The sequence below is a fragment of the Agelaius tricolor genome, unplaced genomic scaffold, assembly GCF_023055355.1.
Source record: "Agelaius tricolor isolate 1412-34295 unplaced genomic scaffold, bAgeTri1.0.p SCAF_18, whole genome shotgun sequence".
Lineage (NCBI taxonomy): Eukaryota > Metazoa > Chordata > Aves > Passeriformes > Icteridae > Agelaius > Agelaius tricolor.
In genome coordinates this window covers 9265332-9283801 of record NW_027269278.1, presented here as the reverse complement: position 1 = coordinate 9283801, position 18470 = coordinate 9265332, and the positions used below count along the sequence as shown (strand labels likewise).

Sequence of the window (18470 nt, the reverse complement as noted above, 5' to 3'; positions counted from 1 at the left end):
TGTGACTTAGCACAGAAATATTAAGGTTGGAAAACATCTCCAAGATTACCAAGTCCAACCCCTGATTGATCAGCACCTTGTGAACCAGAGCAGAGCACTCAGTGCTATGATCAGCTGTTTCTTGCACACCTCCATGGATGGTGACTCCACCATGCCAGTGCTTGACAACCCTTTCAAGGAAGAAATCCTTGCTGATGTCCAACCTGAACCTCCCCTGGTTCTGCCTGAGGCTGTAAATGATGCTGTCCTCTGTAGTGTGGTGCTTTTGCAGGTATCAGTGTGCTTACAGACACCCTGGCTGTGTCTGCATTGGAGTGATGTGAAAACATGCTTTTTGGTTCCTAAAACATTTTTATTTAGGATTGGAAGTGAAGAAAATGGTCAGAATCCTGCGTTGTCACTGTGTAAATACCTTGCCTATTTCAAAGCCATTCTGCCATGGAGAGCTGACACAAAGCAGGGCTCAGCATGGAGCATGTGCTGTGACAGCTCACCCTGCCCTTCCTCACAACGCAAACCCCTTCACATACCCTTTTTATTCCCCTGAAAACCCACTACCTGTCGCTTTCTAGCACACACTGGTGACCTGTCAGCTGTCACCTGTGCTGGGGCAGTGCTCAGGTGGGGCTGTGCTAACACAAATGCTTGGGCTGTGTTTGGGTGCCCAGCTCTCCTGGGCTGCCTTTGGGTGCCCAGTTCTGCTCTGCTCCTCGGCCCGGGGGCTCCTTGCAGAGCTGGTGTCCAGAGATGCTTTAAAGGGCTGAGCTAGAGCTCTCTGAAATTCCTGGCGGCATCTAGGGCAGGTGTTCTGTGAGCACCACTCAGAGCTAAATCCATTCCCGGCTCCATGAAAATTCCCACACCTATTTCCACTGAAGGAAGGCTGTGTGATGTTGGAACAATTTTAAACTAGCCGGTTCTTCAACGTTGTTTTTCGGCTAAAATGTCTTCCGCCTCTGGAGCAACACCTGGCGATGGGATTTCACCGTGTTTACCGGCGGGAAGCTTCCACAGATATTGGCAGCATCACCCTGCCTTTCTCCCCGTGAAGGAAAACCAGCACCGTGGGCGTTCTGGGGCGAGCCCGGGTTACTCTGAATGATCGATTTCCCCACACGACCGGCCAGCCGGGCCGCTGGAGGGCACCGAGCCGGCCCCGGTACTCTCCGCTGTGGCGGGAGCCCCGCGGCGCCCTCCGGGACGGCCCGGACCCGCCGGGCCCGCTCCCCTCAGCCCGCGGCGAGGGGCCTTGGCCTCCCTCTATTGTGCGGCTCCTGGCGCGGCTCCGTCGCTGCCTGAAAAACGCTCCACCGGCTGCTCCTTCCCCTCCGACTCGTTTCGGCTCCGCTCCCCTCTCCGCACCTGGCGGAAGGCGGCGCGAGTACCGGATTTCGCCGTTTGGGAGCTGCGGTGCGGTGTTTTGCTCAGGCGTTCGCGGCGGGCAGCCCGGGCGTTGCGAGGCGGCGGGAGGCGGGTCCTTCCCCCTCCCCCGCTCGGTATAAGAGCGCCGCCGCAGTCGGGCCCGAGCGCCGCCACCGCCTCCTCACGGTCCGTCAGCGGAGCTGCCGCCTCACGGTGAGGCCCGAGCGGGCCGGGGGCGGGGGGGGCGCGGGGGCAGCGGTAGGAGCTGTGTGGGCGCGGCGGGCCCGGCCTGCCGCGGACGGAGGGTCGGCAGGCCGTGGGGTGATGGTGGGGGCCGGGGCGGGCGGAAAGATGAGCGCTCCTGGGCCGTTTAGGAATGGAGCGCCCGGGGTTCGCTGGGCCCGGGCCGTGCGGGAATGGAGCTCCCGCGGGGGCGGCGTGGGCAGCGCTGCCCGCGGGGGTGGCGAGCGAAGCCTCCGAGCAGACCGAGCCTCCCCCCGCGGCTCCCGGGCCTCCCCCTCCCCGCTCCCCCTGCCCCCCGTGACCGCAGCGGCCGCGCTTCAGGTGTGAGTTCGTTACCTGGCTCCTGGTTACCGGCGCTGACGCGGGAGCGAGGGGGGAGCAGCGGGCATCCATCCGGAATGGCGCTGGGAGGCGCAGCTGTAGGTGGCTGAGCTCGGCGTTTCAGGCTTAGACAAATAAATTACTGCTGTAATTCAGGTTTGGCCTGAGCTCGGCTCCCAGCCTGTTGTGCTGTTGTCAAATAAAGCTTTTAGGACTGGTTTGCTTAGTCACCCAGTGGTGCTGCTGCCCAGGGACTGTCACCTGCCGGAGCCGTACTGCAGCTTGTTAAAAATTAGTTCTGTTTTTTTCTTGTTCTCTAGGAAATCGAGTTCAGTGGTGTTAAAAAAATTTTTTTTTCGATGAAATTCTGATGTGTTGCCAATGATAAGGCAGTAGTTTAACTTCATTCTGCTTGTTTCAGACCCTCAGCAATAACTGAAGGTGTTGTTATAGGCAGGTTTGGGTGATTGGAGGGGAATATCCTTGCTGGGGCTCCCCTGGCTAAGTCAGCATCCCGGCCTGGCTCTGCTGTGCAGCATTATGTAAGCTCAGGCTCGGGGAGGCTGGCGATGGAGCTGGGTTTGTTCTGGAGTGCTCCCAGGCAGTCACTGCAAGAACAGATGCATTAAATTTAAAATGTGTGCCTACAGCACTTTTCCCAAACATCATTCAAACTGCTAACACAGAGCTGTGCTGTAGCCCAGATTCTGTGTGTGTGTGTGTGTGTATACATATGTATATTTATATATATGCACACACTTGTACCTTTGGAATAGTCATGACTGTATTCCTCCAGAGCACCCATCTTAATTAGAAGTAGCACTGTCATATAGGGTTACACTGCTGTGTAAACATTAACTGGCTGCTTACTGCCAAATGGAAATTAAAGCAATGAGGACTCGGGGCTGGTGTGAGCTGCTTAATAACGCGTGTTGGCCGAGCCTGCCGTGGCCTGGGTTTGCACGGGGCTGTCAGGCTCAGCCACACTACACCGATGAGCTTTCAGAAAGAGGTAATGCAAGTTTGCTTCAAGTGCTCCAGTTAATTAACTGTTGCTAGCTCAGGTACTACTGTGAGGAGCTAGTGTGTGAAGCTGGTAAGTTTGGTGGGGGAAGAACGTAGGCAGTTTAATTGGAATTGAAATTCTTTGTTCCCAGAGCTGTTCACAGTAGTTGCAGGCTGTGCAAATACATGCTTCAGTGATCTTGAAGCAGGTAACTCGAGGACCAAAAAAGAAAGGAAACTGTTGCAATGGTTTGCTGCTAACAAATATTTTGTGTGGTAAAGGAACTTACAACACATCCTACTAGCTGGTTGAGAACAAATTTATAAATTTTCTGTGGCCAGACAGTTGTGTTTATAGTGTTCTTTGGTTGTTTCAAGTGCACTGATACCCACAGTCTGCATGTGTAGCTTCAGCCAGAAGTTGTAATCTCCTGGCTGCTGTGTCATGTGCTTCACTTCTGGGTTTCAGTTGTTACATATCTGGAATGGTGCGTTTTGGTAGAATTTGATTGTGTTTTTGCTAATGACATCTTTCAAGCCTGCTGCTTCTTTATCGTAGATCTTACTACAGTTTGTTTCAGGAACTTTGTTAAAATGCATGGTTGTCTCAGATGCTAACAAAGTACTGATCTTGCTTCCTGCTTTGCAAGGGCAGTAGTGAGTGCTGAAGGCCTTCCTTGTAGGAGTTTATTGCTTTTTAATCTCTTCAGAAAACCAAACACTTTTCTGGAGGAAAGCCTTTGATCTTGAGTAACCTGGTCTGTTTAACTGTGTTTGGAGCAAGGGAGGCTGGACTAGACCCTCTAGAGGAATTCCTTCCAACCTCAATGTTATGATTCTGTTCCAGAGGCTATCATTTGAAAACTGCTTTTGAGATCTGACATTGTTTGAGCAGTTGAAGTGAGTAGCAGTTGTTTGCATTTGGAGGCAAGTGGTGTTTTGGAAGTGTTGAAGTTTTTTTTGAGAGAAAGATAGCTGTAGTGTTATACTGGGAAAAAAAAGCACTATTGACTAATCTGTGTATTTTATGCTTTCAAGTTAAAAAAAGAAAGCTCATGAGTTTGTGTTAGACTTCAGTCAATCCTTGTTTCTTCAACATGAGGATTAATGAATTTAGGGCTGTTGATTCAAGGAGTGAATAATCTGAGTGCACCTTAAGTGGCATTAGGCTATCTGCTGTTGGGAGGAAACAATTTCAGTAAAGATGCATGTCTTTGAGTCAGCTGAACATGTAACATCTGAATATTGTGTGGAAATAACTGTCCTTCTCTTGTAGATGCCTTCAATTAAACTGCAGAGCTCAGATGGAGAAATCTTTGAAGTTGATGTGGAAATTGCAAAACAGTCTGTGACTATAAAGACCATGCTGGAAGGTAAGAGTGTGAGACCCTGAGGAAGCCTCTTGGACAGGAATTGGGACAAGCTGGTGCTGTGCTGAAAAAGGATTCCCAGGTCTGTGGAGCAGCTTCTGTCTCCTGCCTGAACAGCTGTAACTCCTGCTCTTGTAGCTGAAACTGTTCAGGGTGGATGTGCTCTTGTAAAAAGCCCTGGTTAAGAGCACTTGCAGGGAGATCAGTAAAATACAAGCAGCCCACAGCTTTGCCTACAGTCTACTTCAGTTTTGTGAGAGTTAAGCAAACAGAACATTAATAATATTTAAAACTTCAGTTTATTTAATCACACAAACCAGTCTTAGAACGTAAATATCACTTGTATGGAGTGGGAGATAATAAATCAATGCAATAAAGAGCTGAAGTTAAACCTGTATTGTGAGCTTGTGAATGCTGTTAAATTATTTGGGATAAATACTTAGGGCTGATCTCCTGCTGCCATAAATTTGAAACAAAAGAACTCGTGGCGGGGGAGGGGAAATCTGCCAGATGGCTGGGATACAGAGCAAACTGTCTAATCCCTCCCGTGCAGATCCTCATTGTTTACTGGTGGCTTTTTCTAGTTTTTGGATGTATTCATGAATTAGCTTAGGAACAGTTATTTCTGTACATGTAGTTAGTATTATGCTCCTGCATGTAAATGTTTGGTTGTGACACCTTACGAGAACAGTAAAAATAAGGTTGAATGTCAGGCATTGAATGCTTCTATTCTGTTAATAAGATGCTGTTGAACATGGCTGGCAACACAAACAGGAAATGGAATGCATTAGGGTGCACAATTCTCAGTTTTCTCCTGCAGAAGTTGTGCCAGTGTTGGTGTTTAGTGACCCTCAGCTGTAGATAGAAGGAAGTTATTCATGGGCAGTGTGTAAGCTGGGCACCATAAACTTGCCTCTTTCTAACCTGGGAGAGAACCAGTCTGCTAGCACAGGTGAAATGCATTTTCAGTGCAGGTGGCTGAGCATCAGGTGATGTTTTGTGTGTTGGGTGCTGCAGCTGAGAGAGGAGGAGCTCAAAGTTTGGGTTGTACTGAGCACCATTGGACCACCATTGAAATATCAATTTTCTGCTAACAGATAAAATTGCTGGTTAAGAGGTGATGGTGACAAGTCAACCAGAGTTGACTGAAGTTGAGATATTGCTTGAATTATTTCAGTATCTTTTAATGGTAGTGTTTCAGTTGTGAATCTGTGGAGTCATTTCAAACAAAAAAGCAATGTTAATTAGCATCCCCCTGATAACAACAGTAGCAGACTTGTCTAAATACAGAAGTGCATGATTTTTAGCACGTACAAATTTGAGGCGTGATGATGGTCGTATGTTCTTGAAAATTAGGTTCCTTGGTGATGTAGAATTGGCTCATCTGTGCATGTAATGAGTGAAGGTCTGCATTGTTAGTCAATTACATAACTAATTCCAAGATGTCTTTGACAGCTAGGGTGTCATCCAACTGTTAGCATTTGGGTAATAAAAAAAGCACATTCTTTAGTCAAAGATGGCTAATGTGGTATTTGTTCTATGTATCAAGTTGAAACTTTAATTATCTTTTTCTCCTTATTTTTACATTGATTCCTTGATCATACCAAGGAGATAAATCCAAATCTCTCTGGAGTGTGCTGACAAGCTTTTAAAACAAGGAGTGTTGGAAACATGCTTTATAAATGCTGTTTTTGATGGAAGGATTTGTGCTGCTGTCTTACATGTGAACTTCTTCAGCTGGTACAGGATCAATATGAGTGATTCAGAGCCTGAGAGCATCACTTCTGTGGCTACAGTATTTCCTGCTCATGCAGAGGACAAGATGCTGTTTCTCTTTACCACAGTAGATTTGAATTCTTATTTAATCATTAATGGAATGGGAGCCCTCAGTTAGAACTTGTGGGTTGAAACTGTGTAAGTGGTAAAAATTCACAAATGTTGGTCAGGTTGTTCAGCATCTGAGTTCATATTCAGAACACTGAGTTAACAGGTGACAGCTTAGCTGATGGTTTGTAGATAGTGTCATTTGATGAGGCAGCCTTATCAACCACTTAACCTCAGCTTGGTACAACCTAGGATGTATAATGCAGCCATAGCTCCACACAGCCTTCCAAAAGCTCCTTACCTCACAGTCCTTTAGAGGTCCTTTGTTACCAATCTTCAGCCTCAGTGTTGTCAAAATACCAATTGCTCAGTAATCTTTCCATTTTTAGATTTGGGAATGGATGATGAAGGTGATGATGACCCAGTCCCTCTTCCAAATGTTAATGCAGCCATCTTAAAAAAGGTAAGATGATGAAAGCTGTTGTGCTCCATGGCAGTAAAGAAATATAAAGTTCATCTTGGAGTTGGGTATTATGAACTACTGGTTAGAAAATATTTTTCATGTGCTATAAGCTTAACCAAATCAAGGTGCATGAACATGGGTGTGTGGGCTGAGGCTGGCAGGTGGGTGATGGCAGAGTGTGTACAGGGGTGACCTGGAACAGCAGCTGTAAGCCAGACAGGCTTCCTAAGGAAGTGGTGCTGGGCATCTCTGCACACTGGCATTTCATGGTGTTAAAGCTCTGCTTTTAATTGGATTCTGTGAACTGAGGTGGCTGTTCATGAGATGCAAATGTTTGGAGACAGGATTAATGGACAGGCAGTGGTGAGAGTGGCAGTCACTGTCTCTGGGTGGCAGTGACAGTGCTTAAGAGACACTGTGTGCCCTTGGTGGTATTAAATTCATTACAGACCATGGTCATTGGGTTAAGGGAGAAAAGTGTAGTTGTGTGGTGTCCAAGATTCTTTATGCTTTCAGATAGAAAGAGTAGTGCCAAAGTAAGCACCAAACTACTGTGCCCATTTTGGGGTAAACATAGGGTTAGGAATTGTTTCCCAGTGAACAGACACATAAATAACTTAAATTTGTGAAGTCTCTTGGGTTGGTGAAATGCAACAGGATTTTGCTTGCAGTAGATCCCTGCTTCTTTTTTATGTCTGGGTCATGAGATTGCATGTTCCCAAACTAAAAAAAAAAAAAAAAAACAACAAAACAAACCCCAAACCAACACTAATGGCAAACTTGCTGTCTGAACTTTGTACTGGGGTGAGTGTGACCTGCTGGTAGCTGTTACCACTCTGCTCTCTTCCCCTGTGCAGTGTCTGCTTAATACAAAGTATGTTTCTGCAAACAGATTAAATGCAGCAAAATGAGGTTTAGGTTTTCTTTGTACAGCCCCTGTATGTTAGCCCAGGGACTAATAACTTCATAGCACCAGCTGCTGGCTTTTAAGATTAAGTAATTAACATGCTACTAAATCAGTTGGGATTTCTGAAAGCTGTTGTATTCTGGGATTGGGGATCTATTGTTCTAATTTATTCCAAAATGAAGTTAAGTTATAGTTGGGGTTTCATGGAAGAATCACTTGGATAAAACTTTAATATCAAAACCATAATTAGGTGATTCAGTGGTGCACCCATCACAAGGATGATCCACCTCCTCCTGAGGATGATGAGAACAAAGAAAAGAGAACAGATGACATCCCTGTGTGGGATCAAGAGTTTCTGAAAGTAGACCAAGGAACACTTTTTGAACTTATCCTGGTGAGTGTCCTCAAGAAGGGCAAAGCCTGTGCCTGTGAAGCTATGCTATGCACCTGAGAAATAAATCCTTTATGCTGCTTGAGTTACTTCTTCATTGGAAAGGGGGGATGTGGGGAGGGCAGGTGGCTCTGGTGAGTATTGGCTGAAATTGGTGAGGATGTTGGAATGCTTGTTAGCCTAATGCTCATATACTATACTTGCTCATCAGTCAAAATACTTCACTAAATAGCACTGTCTTTTATTCTTGTTGCTCTCAAGTCCAAGTTGAGGGCTTATTGCTAGTTACAGAGTTCTGGAGATCTGCATAAAAATGAAAATCTGACTTTGACTGTTAAATTTGTACTGTGTATGGACTGTGAGCCAGCATTACCTGCCTTGGCTAGTTAGCAATACTGCAACACTGAAGATCTTGGATGTTTGCAGACTTCTGAAAGCTGTTTGTAAAAGGTGGAGCAGGAGGAGTGTTTTCCTGGTACAAATGACTACCTTCTATTTGGCAAGCAAGTTTTAGGGACTGTCCTGAAGGTTTTAGCTAGAAGCTTCTCAAAGTGGGGATGATCTGTTTGCATACAGTATCCTAAAATTTCAGTGTAAACTTAACTTCTGTAGTGCATCTACAGACACAGAATTTTGATATGTAGGCTTTAAATCTGAAAACTCTTTCACAGGCTGCAAATTATTTGGACATCAAAGGTTTGCTGGATGTCACATGCAAGACAGTGGCAAACATGATCAAGGGTAAAACTCCAGAAGAAATTCGCAAGACATTCAATATTAAGAATGACTTCACTGAAGAGGAAGAAGCACAGGTACTTGGTCTGGGTTTAATTATAATTTAGATGGCTGTTTGTGCTGAATTACTGTGTGATGCTTCATAACTCAATTTGTGATGCAGCAGACTTGTTCCCAATCAATGTAAACTAATGCATCAACTCCTCATAATTGGGGTGCTACTAGCAGGAGACTTTTTGCTGTCTACCATGCTTGCAGCCCATTACCTGAAAAGGTCAAAACAAAATGTATTGATTTTTCTAACTCCAGCATGTTTAATAAGAAAGCAGGTAGGATTGTTTGTGGCAGTCTTAGTTCATTGGTTTGGGACAGTCATGGGAATGCTGAAGATGTGTTGCTGCACGTGGCTGGAGAGGTAAGTTTGGGTTCTCTAAGTAACAAACTCACTGGTCTTTAAACTTGACCAACAAACCAACTGCAAAATGGCAGAGCTGGGGAGAAAGCAGAACATGATACCTGGTTTCAACGTGGGACAATGAGTTGTAGGTTTTTGAGGGTATTTTTCAATGCTGTGTCATAAACAGCTTAGACTTCAGATATTCCATTTGCTGTGTTTGGTCAGAAAATTTCAGATTTGATCAAACCTAGGCATGAAAAACCTGGCTTGCACTGATAAACAGGCCAGCTTGGAAGACAGATTTTATAATTGCAAAATCTGTGTGAAAAACATAAAGCTGCTCCAAGTTTGTCTCTGTGCAGTAAATAATACTGAATGCTTGTGGGTATTTACAGCCAAAGGCTTAGAATTTCACTGCCACATAATGACAGTTAAACTGCTCTTGCAGGTACGTAAAGAGAACCAGTGGTGTGAAGAGAAATGAAGTTTTGTGCCTGACACTCGAACACTGTAAGGATTGTTCCAAATACTAGTTGCACTGCCCTGTTCATAATTGTTAATATTAGACAAATGCAGCAGCAAATGAAGTTGTGTTAGCAGGATGTTGTTCCCTTTGCATGTGTAGTGTTTTTTTGAGTATACAGATCTAGATCTCTGAGTTTTTACTAGTGTAATTGGATGTCTTTTTACTTTGCAATGAATAAAACTGAACTAAGTGTGGATTCTGTATGGGAAGTAGCACTTAAGGTTGTCATTTTCATTACACTTTTAAACTGTTGAAGTCCAGATATAGTGCTAAGGATTGACTCTGTTGTAAATAAAAACATCTATAACTTCTTCCTCAAGAAGAGCAGAACACATGTATTTACAGGGTATTGATAACTTCAGAAAGAAAAACAAACTAGAATGTGTCTTGGAGAACTAGATAATATAAAAAAGTTACTGGATTTCTTACAAAAGCATTGTGGAAAAAGTTAAGTGTTACTTAAAGCTATATAATTTTCAAGATGGTTCTTGTCCTGCATTTAAAAAAAATTAAATATTTGACCACTTTCTTGTCCTTTTAGTCTTGCCTTATAGACTAGTGAAAATGTGGTTTAGAACTAAACAAGCTCCTGACAGTTAAATTTGAATACTTCAGCCATGTCTTGAAGACCTGCCTCTAGGTGATAGCAAATAAAGTGTGTTGCTTTATGCACAGGATGGGTGTGTTTTTATACATATTACTGTTTAAAGTGGAATCCAGATTTGACCAAAAATGACTGACATTACCAAAGTTAATATTATTGACCTGTGCATGCCGTTAGTGGCTGGTTTTTAGGCAGTTTTAAAGACCCTTGTGATGTAGCTCTTGGAAACATGGTTTCATGTGTCCACAGGAAATCTTTTGCCTCTGTATGTGATACTTCAGCTTGTAGAGACTTAATTATTGCATACAAAGCTAATGCAATATCAAGCTTAATTTCTTTGGACAAAGCCACTTGCAACTAGTTGAACAGTAACTGGTTTTCTGATTTTTTTTTTTTTTTTTTACAGTTCCCTTATAGGGAGTAGGGGATGGTTGTGTGGTAGATCTTTGAGGTGTGCTCTTAGCTTGTATTGCATTCCATTCTCTGTATAAACCTTAGAGTAGAATGAACCTTAATAAACATACTTATCTCACTTGAAATATTGGTGTTTCACTTCTGAATTAATAAAGGGCTTTTAAACTTTTGTTTGCAAATGGTTCTAGTTATTTGGAACTAGACAGTTTTACTGTCACTTATCACTGAGTGTAGAAATAATAGCATTGAGGCAGTGGTTAATTGAAATAAAACAGATGTAAAGTTTTTAAGGGACTAATGCAGGGTCAGACACAGTGGGCAACTTTGAGATGAAGTTGGGTGATGGTTAAATATCCAGAGAAATACTTTTGATGGCTTACCAGGATTGCCTACATTTTGGATGTAACCATTATGAAAGCATTCAGAATTTGCTCTAAAGCAGCATTCAGACCCATGCCTTGGGTAGAACTGCTCCTCACTTCTGGTTTCTCAGGAGGTTGTGGGGCCTGCTTTTGTGTTGCTGTGCATTATATTGGGTGTATTAGACATTGTTAGTGAGCATAAAATACTGCACTGCTGCACTTGGACATGCTGAAGCCTTTCCAGCAGCCTGTATTGCAAACAATGCACCTCAGTTTAAAAGTGCTACTAGAGGAAAATGTGATGTCCTTTCTGTGGCTATGTTTGTAGTTAACATTCAGAAGCCTGGTGTAATTGTGTTTGGTGGCAGCAGCCTGTGTAAATTCCTTTGGGTGCTTGTCACGAGCCCAGTGTCAATGTTTGTCAGCCTTGCAGGATGCCTCATGCTGCTTCAGGGTGAGGGAGGGACAAAGACACAGTTTGTCTTCCTCACTGCACTGCTCCAGCTATGCTGTGCCTGCATAACCACACCTGGAATTAAACTTGGTAGTTGTGAGAGCAGCTGGCCCAAATCTGAGCTGTGCTGGGCAGATGTGCAGTGCTGGAGCCCCAGGTTGTGACACTTGGCTGTTGGCACTGAGGTACCTGTGAAGGTGTAGGGAGGGCTGCTCTGGGTGCTCAAGGCATTGTGTGGCTCTGTCAGATCTGTAATACTCTCACTAGTCTTGGTAGTTAGGATTGCATAAAACTCACATTCTCTAATTGAAATTCCCCTGCAGTACTGACTCAGACTTCAGCCAGATTCAAATTCTGTAGCTGCCTGGCAGGGATGTCAGCAGGAAAAGCCTGGTTTTTTGAATCTCTCAGTTGTCTTACCCACTCCAGTAATACTTGTGCTCAGCTGTAGAGGAGGACACTGGGGAGGTGCTGGGAGTTTGGGCTGTCCTGTGCCTGCTGCTGCCTGTGTTCCATGCTTCAGCTGAGCCTGCTCCTTGCTGCTCTAACAGGCCCTGGCTGTGTACTCTGAGACTGATTTCCCACTGTTAAACTTTCTGTTGCTGTTTAACTTGTATTAAAGCTGGTTTTTTTTTTTCCCCTAACTTTTTTTTTTAAAGTCAGTGCGTGATCAGGGATCAGGCTTTTCTTGGATAAAGGGATTGAGTGTGGGGCTAGGGAGAGGCAAGGCTGGGTGTCAGTAGGAATTGTAGGAAAAAAGTATTGTCTTTGTGCCCTTGGCTTAGTATTTCAGTCTTACCCATTGAAGGTTATTGGCAGTTATTCTAAAAACTGTTCAAACATACAAATGCTGAAGGGAAAAAACAAAAGCAAGCAGGAATCCTCTTGAATGCTGAGAAATAGTTACTTGAGAGTTTGATAGCATTATAACTTCCAGTGGCCTCTTTTGAACAGCCAGTCTGGCAATTACTTTATTTATAAAGCTATAAACATACTTTGAACATAAAAGCCAAAAAATACAAACTCAGTGAAGTAAAAAAATTACAACAAATGATGGATAGTCATTGGACAAATGAAGGTACAGCTGCAAAACATTTATCCCTGCTACATACATACAGTGGTTTTACTTGATTTAATGAAGTGGTACTTCCATGACTTCTACATTCAGACTGATTCCAGGAATTCAAATACGTATTTCAGGAAGAGTTATAACTGCTGTAAAATAACTAAAAGAAAATTCTTGTTGAGATAAAAACTTCAGGGCAAAGTCTTCCTTTTATTAAAAAAGAGTATTAACACAAAATAGCAACACTTCATATGGCAGTTTGAAAGACACTCTTTTTGGTATTAATAACTTTGTTTTGGCATTGGTTATCAGCCATGGGGCTGTGGAACAGAAGTCAGTCATGCTATTTTATCTTGGAAAGGCCAAACAGTAACTTTTCTGTGTTTTGCAATAAAAATAATGACATTTTCTCAGTTTCCCCAGTATAAACTGGGTGCAGTAGATCACAAGTGGGTATTCTGAGTTTATCCTGCAGCAGCTGGAAGCACAGGGTAAGGTCTGGCCTGTATGTATAGAGCAGAGCACACAACGCTGTGGCTGTGACTGCTCCAGCTCTGGGGCTCTGACAATGCTGCTGTGCCACGAGGGCACATGCAAGGGCTCCTGGAGAGGGGATGTTGGTGTCACTAAGGAGCTTTGGCAGGAATCAGTGGAATTACAGTGGTGAGAGGAGGCTGTAATGCAGATGAGCCTTTTGCTGGTCCAGGCAGGGACTCCATGGAGGGGCCAGAGGAGCCTTGAAATAAGGGGTGAAAGTCCCAGGGGGTGAAATGAACGAGGGCTGCTCTGGGTGCCTCGGCCAGTTTAATACTGATAGGACTTGCCCTGAAATTTCCTCTGGTGTTATTTAGATACATCTGCTTTTTCTTTTCTACCTGCCTTTGCTTTGCTGCTAAGTTCCATCTGTCATCCAACCATGCAATAGCAGTTGGGTGTTGAGTTGCACCAGCCTTGCACCCAGGATGGGGTACACCAGGCTGTGGTGGCTGGTCTGTCATCTCTGGTGTTTCCAGGAGGTGACACTTACAGCACCTTACAGCAGAGGGTCTCAGAGTGACAAATGATCAGCTGAGACACAACCATTTTTAAAGCTGTTTTTTTTGTTTGAAAATCATATGATTAAAAAGACCGTATCAGGTCTGGCAAGTCTACTGAGTTCCTCTGTTCAGCACCGGAACATGCTGTTGGCTACGCTTGCTACAATAATTTAAAATGAGCAGATTGCATATTGATCTAGTGCTATGAAATTAACCCTCTGAGTGCAGTCAGTACAAAAGTGTACAGTTGGCATTGGATCAGGTCATGCTACTTCTTCAAGGGTTAAAATGATTCAAACTTCAAAACGACTCTTTGCAAACTTGTCAGGCTTGTGCACATAGCTTTCTGTCAGTGCTTCTGAAGTTACATTTATACAGGAGAGGAATAAAGAAATAGGTTTACATCTTCAAAACTAAAACCAGAAATAAAAAATCTACACTACTAGAAGCAAAACTATCTAAATAAAGGGACTAAACCCAAAGCTGCTCTACAGACTAGTTAGGTTTGGCTATTTTTTTTTTTTAATTTTTAAATCTTTGAGGCATAAACTTGGTTAAAAAGTTACATTTAATCCAATGTAAAAAATTATGGTTTGTTTTTTGCATTAAGAAAAAAATATAAAAATAGTTTGTACATTATAAAGGTCATCTTAAATTTCTTGCAGTTCTACAATAATATTACTACATAATTTGTATTCAGTACTCCAAAACCCATCTATCAAGTAGGAAAAAAATAGTGCCCCCTCTACCTCTGTGTGGTGTAATTTTTCTCTTCAGCAGTCTGGAATAGATTTCTTTCAAACAGGAAAAAAAGTCTGCACTGGACTAGACTGTGGTCTCTGAGAAGACTGTAAACCTGAAGTAAATCCAGAACTTGGAATTATTTGGGATTTACATCAGTTCATGGAGATCATAATCCATCCACAGTGTTTTTTGTTTATCAAATTCTAAGTATAAATACAATACCAGAAACTGGTAAACACTTTAAAGCTGGAGAGCTTTATGAACATTTGGCATTATCATCAGGGTGGAGGGAGAATCTTTTAGAAAAAGCTAGAATAAGGATTTTTTAAAAAGTTCTACACTGAATCATGACAAAGAGGGTTCTTATCTCACCAAGGGTATGTACAGACAGATGCCTACAGAGCAGGGCAGTGAGTTCTGCTGTGCTGCCACACTGCCCTGCCACAGGAGAGCTCACACCTCCCCCTGAAGGACCTGATGGGCCAGCGTGGTCCTGGGCCAGTGAAATCCTGCACCCTGGCCAGTGAGATCCTGCACCCTGGCCAGTGAAATCCTGCACCCTGGCCACTGAGATCCTGTGCCCTGGGCCAGTGAGATCCTGTGCCCTGGGCCACTGAGATCCTGTGCCCTGGGCCAGTGAGATCCTGCACCACTGGCCAGTGAGATCCTGTGCCCTGGGCCAGTGAGATCCTGCACCACTGGCCAGCCTGCCGGGGCTGTTGGCTCCCCACATGCCCTGCCCTGCTCACTGCTGTGGAGGTGCAGAGCTCGATCAGAGCCTACAAAAGCAACAGAGTGATTTCTGAGGCTTTGGCCAGTCTGTCTGGTGGGATTTCTGACCGTCCACATCTGCAGAGGACAATTCCTAACAGCAGGGCAGACCCTGCACCTGCCCGATGCCCTGAGTGACCGTCAGCCTTTCCAGCTGCAGGTCTGTGCTCCTGTGCCTGGCTGGTGCTCCCTTTACCTTGCTGTACAACCATGGAATGGGACATTTATCCCTGTTACCTGCAAACAACATCTTCCTGTTCTCGAACAAGAAGTTCAAAAAATTCACCTCTTTAAGTATTTAATTTCTCTTTTACCTGGTCAGATCAGAATGCTGGTATTGGTTTGTTTCCTTTTCAGACACAGGGGCTTTTAAAAAATTCTTCTATTCCAGCTTTTCCAGCTCCTTGGTGTAAGGGCTATGGGACATCTGTGAGTGACTACACTTTGAAGCAGCTCGGAGGGCAGGGAGTGGAAGCCAGGGTTAGACTGACAGCACCTACCACCTACAGCAGCAAGCTGGGGATGTGGCTTTGCTCTCTGCCACACTTGGAGATAATGCAGTAAAAAAGAAACCAAAACAAAACCCCAAACAAACAAAAAAAAGCATCACAGGGCAGGGACAAAAGGCTTGTTTACTCATCAGCACTTTAACTTTTGGCAAGTACTTATTTTTTACCTTTTTTTTTGAAATTGCTTTTCTATCTTTATCACCCCTCCCCTCCAAAAAAAACCCCAACCAAGTGAGTTTTCCATTATCCTTAAGTCATCCTGTCGCCAAACTTTGCATGTTTTACAGTGAGATGGGGATTTGGCTGTGCCTCTGGTCCTCGTCCGGGGGCAGCGGAACCAGGCGGGCGAGCGCAGTGCCCGGCGTGGCCAGCGGCTGGCAGGGACTATGTCCCCGAGGAGGCGCGGCTGTAGGCGGGGGGCGCCGAGGAGCGCCGGGGAGCGCCGGGTCTGGAGGGGCCGGAGGCGGGCGGGAGCTGCGCGGACACGGGGCAGGGGTCGGGCTGGTCGCGGTGCGCGGGGTCGGCGGGGGCTGCGAGCTGCTCTGACGGGAAGGCGGAGGGGATGCATCGGAGTGCGTCCGGTGGGGATGGAGGGGAGTCTATAGCACTTCCATCGGAAGAAACTGGGCTGGCACAGCGTCCTTCTCCTTGTAGGTACCGAATGCACTTCTTTTTCCTCCTGGAACAGCAGAGAGAGGCCTGTGTGAGTAACGGGAGGGTCCCGGCAGCCCCGCGGAGCCGCCGTCCCCCATCCCCGCGGGGCCGGGACGGCGCTGCAGCGCTGCGGGGACACCGCCAGGCGGCGCCAGCGGGCCGGGAGCGGGGCCCGCGGGAAGGGGCTCGGCCGCCAAGGGAGAGGAGGAGGAGGAGGAGGAAGGCATGGAACAGGAGTAAACACCAAAATATTGTGATTAAAATAAAAAGAAAAGAAAAAAAAAAGCTCCCCCCAAATTAATAATTATCAAAGTCATGAAAGGAGAAAAATTTAAAAAAAGTGAAATAATACAATTTTAAAATAATTATATAAATAATAATAAACACCCCCAAAATAAAAAAAAAATCGGAAGAATAATAAAAATCCAACCCATGAGGTCATTCCTCACCAGCCACCAACCCAACAGCTCGGATTCTGTGTGGGTGCCTGGGTCTCACAAGTTTAGGACTAAAGTATTCCCACCATGGATCCCCTCCCCAGCTGCCACAGAGCCCACGCAGGGCCCACGGGACATTCGTGTGCACAGGGCATGTCAGCCCCAGGCTGTGCTCTGCTGGGACACTGCTCTTCACACCAGCCTTGGCGTTTCTCATCCCAAAATCTGAAGGTTCCAAGAGTTCATTTCCCAGCACTTTCCTAGCCTTGTGCACAGTATTATCTACCTAGAACTATGGACTGGTTTGGGTTGGAAGGGACCTTACTGCTCATCCCATTTCAGCCTCCCTGTCATGGGCAGGGACACCTTGCACTAGACCAGAGGTTGCTTCAAGTACCATCCAACCTGGCCTTAGCTCTCAGCTCTTCTCTTCTGCTCTATGTCTGCATGTGAGTGTACTTCCCATTCATCCCCACCTCCAAGGACAACTCAGTGAGTGATACAGCTGAGCAAAAATGTGCTCAGCTACCATTCAGGAACAGGGAAGGAAATGGCCTGGGATTGGCTGGAGGGAGATGGTCTGAGGGTGTCTGAGGTCCTGCTTTGAAAACTGGAACAGTCCTGAGGCCTTCAGAAGACTTGTTGCTCCTTGGAGGGCAGATCACCTTTCACCTGCTCACTGGGCTGAAGGAAAATCAGCCCTGACAGAGCTACCAACGACATTTCAGCCCATGGGGTTCCTGGAGAAGTGTTGGCTGTGACCTCCCCTTGGGATGTGACCTTTCCCTTGGGAAGTGGAGCACAGGTACAAAATGCAATGTGGGCAGACACTGGGGAGAGAGATTGGCAGAATGGTCCTGCAATGCTGACTCAGGACCATGCTTCCATTCTGTGGAGTGTGACAGAACTCATCAGCTGGGGATGGCTTTACTGACCCAAAGGGGTTTTTACAGGACAAGGTTTTTACCCATCGGGGGCAGCTCTCCTCCCCCAGCCCTGCTCTTCCAGCAAGAAATCTGCTGGGACTGGGAAGGTCCCTAAGGCAGCAGCACCTGCCTTAGGGAGCAGGGACCAGCCTCCTTTAGTCCCTCCTGGAAGAAACACTCAGGTTCCCCACATGTTTGTATGTTATGATTTGAAGGTATCAAATATACAAGTCACACATCATTCTTGCTGTAGCTGGGTTTGGCCATGATTCCTTCACATCCTGTGACAATTTTGGCAGTATTTATCCCGAGTTCCAGGTGTCACCTTGTACATCCAGATTGTTTTAACCACCCCTGGCTGTCCAGAGTCAGTCCCTCACACTATCTTGTCTTCAGTGTTTGTTGAGCTGTTTTCCTTCTCTCCATGTGACAGATCCCTCATGTCACCTGCCTTGGGTCCTTGAGCGCCTCAGAATAGATCCTCAAACAAAAGAGCTCTCAAGATGTCACCTTAACAGTACTGAAGGGACAATTCCTCTGCTGGAGCCTTTACAGCTGGAACAGGTGAAAGAAGACCTCCCAGCCAGCTCCTGCCTCTCAGCTGAGGAGAACTCCCTAATGTGGGCACACAGCTGTCCTTGATCTGCCTAATGAAAAACCAGACAGTGAGGATGAGCATTAACAAGTCCAGCATCAAACATGACTTGCACTGGATGTGAACAAGAGCAGTGCTGTTACTGCTGTCAGTGCCATGTTAGCCCTGCTGACCCAATTAATGTGATAGGGAACACAAACTATTTAACCTGAGGGTATTTTCCATGGACAGTAATTCCCCAGAGACCAGCCTGAGGAAGAACTGTGTTTCCCAGAGACATGTTGGGAGCAGCTGCAGGATAGTGTTTCCACGACCTGTTTAAGATTACAGGAATGTTCCCATTGATTGATTTG

General features: G+C 45.4%; 2 protein-coding genes across 9 annotated transcripts in view; one reads left to right on the top strand and one right to left on the bottom strand.

The window, feature by feature from the left end:
- Positions 1-1442: 1442 nt before the first annotated feature.
- SKP1 (S-phase kinase associated protein 1) lies at positions 1443-10741 on the top strand. Its single transcript, XM_071443222.1, has 6 exons — positions 1443-1575; positions 4208-4304; positions 6515-6588; positions 7746-7889; positions 8558-8698; positions 9467-10741. Exons 2-6 carry the CDS (start codon positions 4208-4210, stop codon positions 9500-9502), a joined length of 492 nt encoding a protein of 163 aa, XP_071299323.1. The 5' UTR covers positions 1443-1575; the 3' UTR covers positions 9503-10741.
- Positions 10742-12319: 1578 nt separating this feature from the next.
- The window catches only part of TCF7 (transcription factor 7), a 73666-nt gene continuing 67515 nt past the window's right edge, over positions 12320-18470 (bottom strand). For 4 of the 8 annotated variants that reach the window (XM_071443214.1, XM_071443215.1, XM_071443216.1 and 1 more), the window contains one exon: positions 12320-16184. In XM_071443214.1, the coding sequence (XP_071299315.1) occupies positions 15890-16184 (295 nt within the window). In that variant the 3' untranslated portion in view covers positions 12320-15889. The remainder of the gene's footprint in view (positions 16185-18470) is intronic. The other 4 variants (XM_071443218.1, XM_071443219.1, XR_011681674.1 and 1 more) reach the window with 3 other exon arrangements.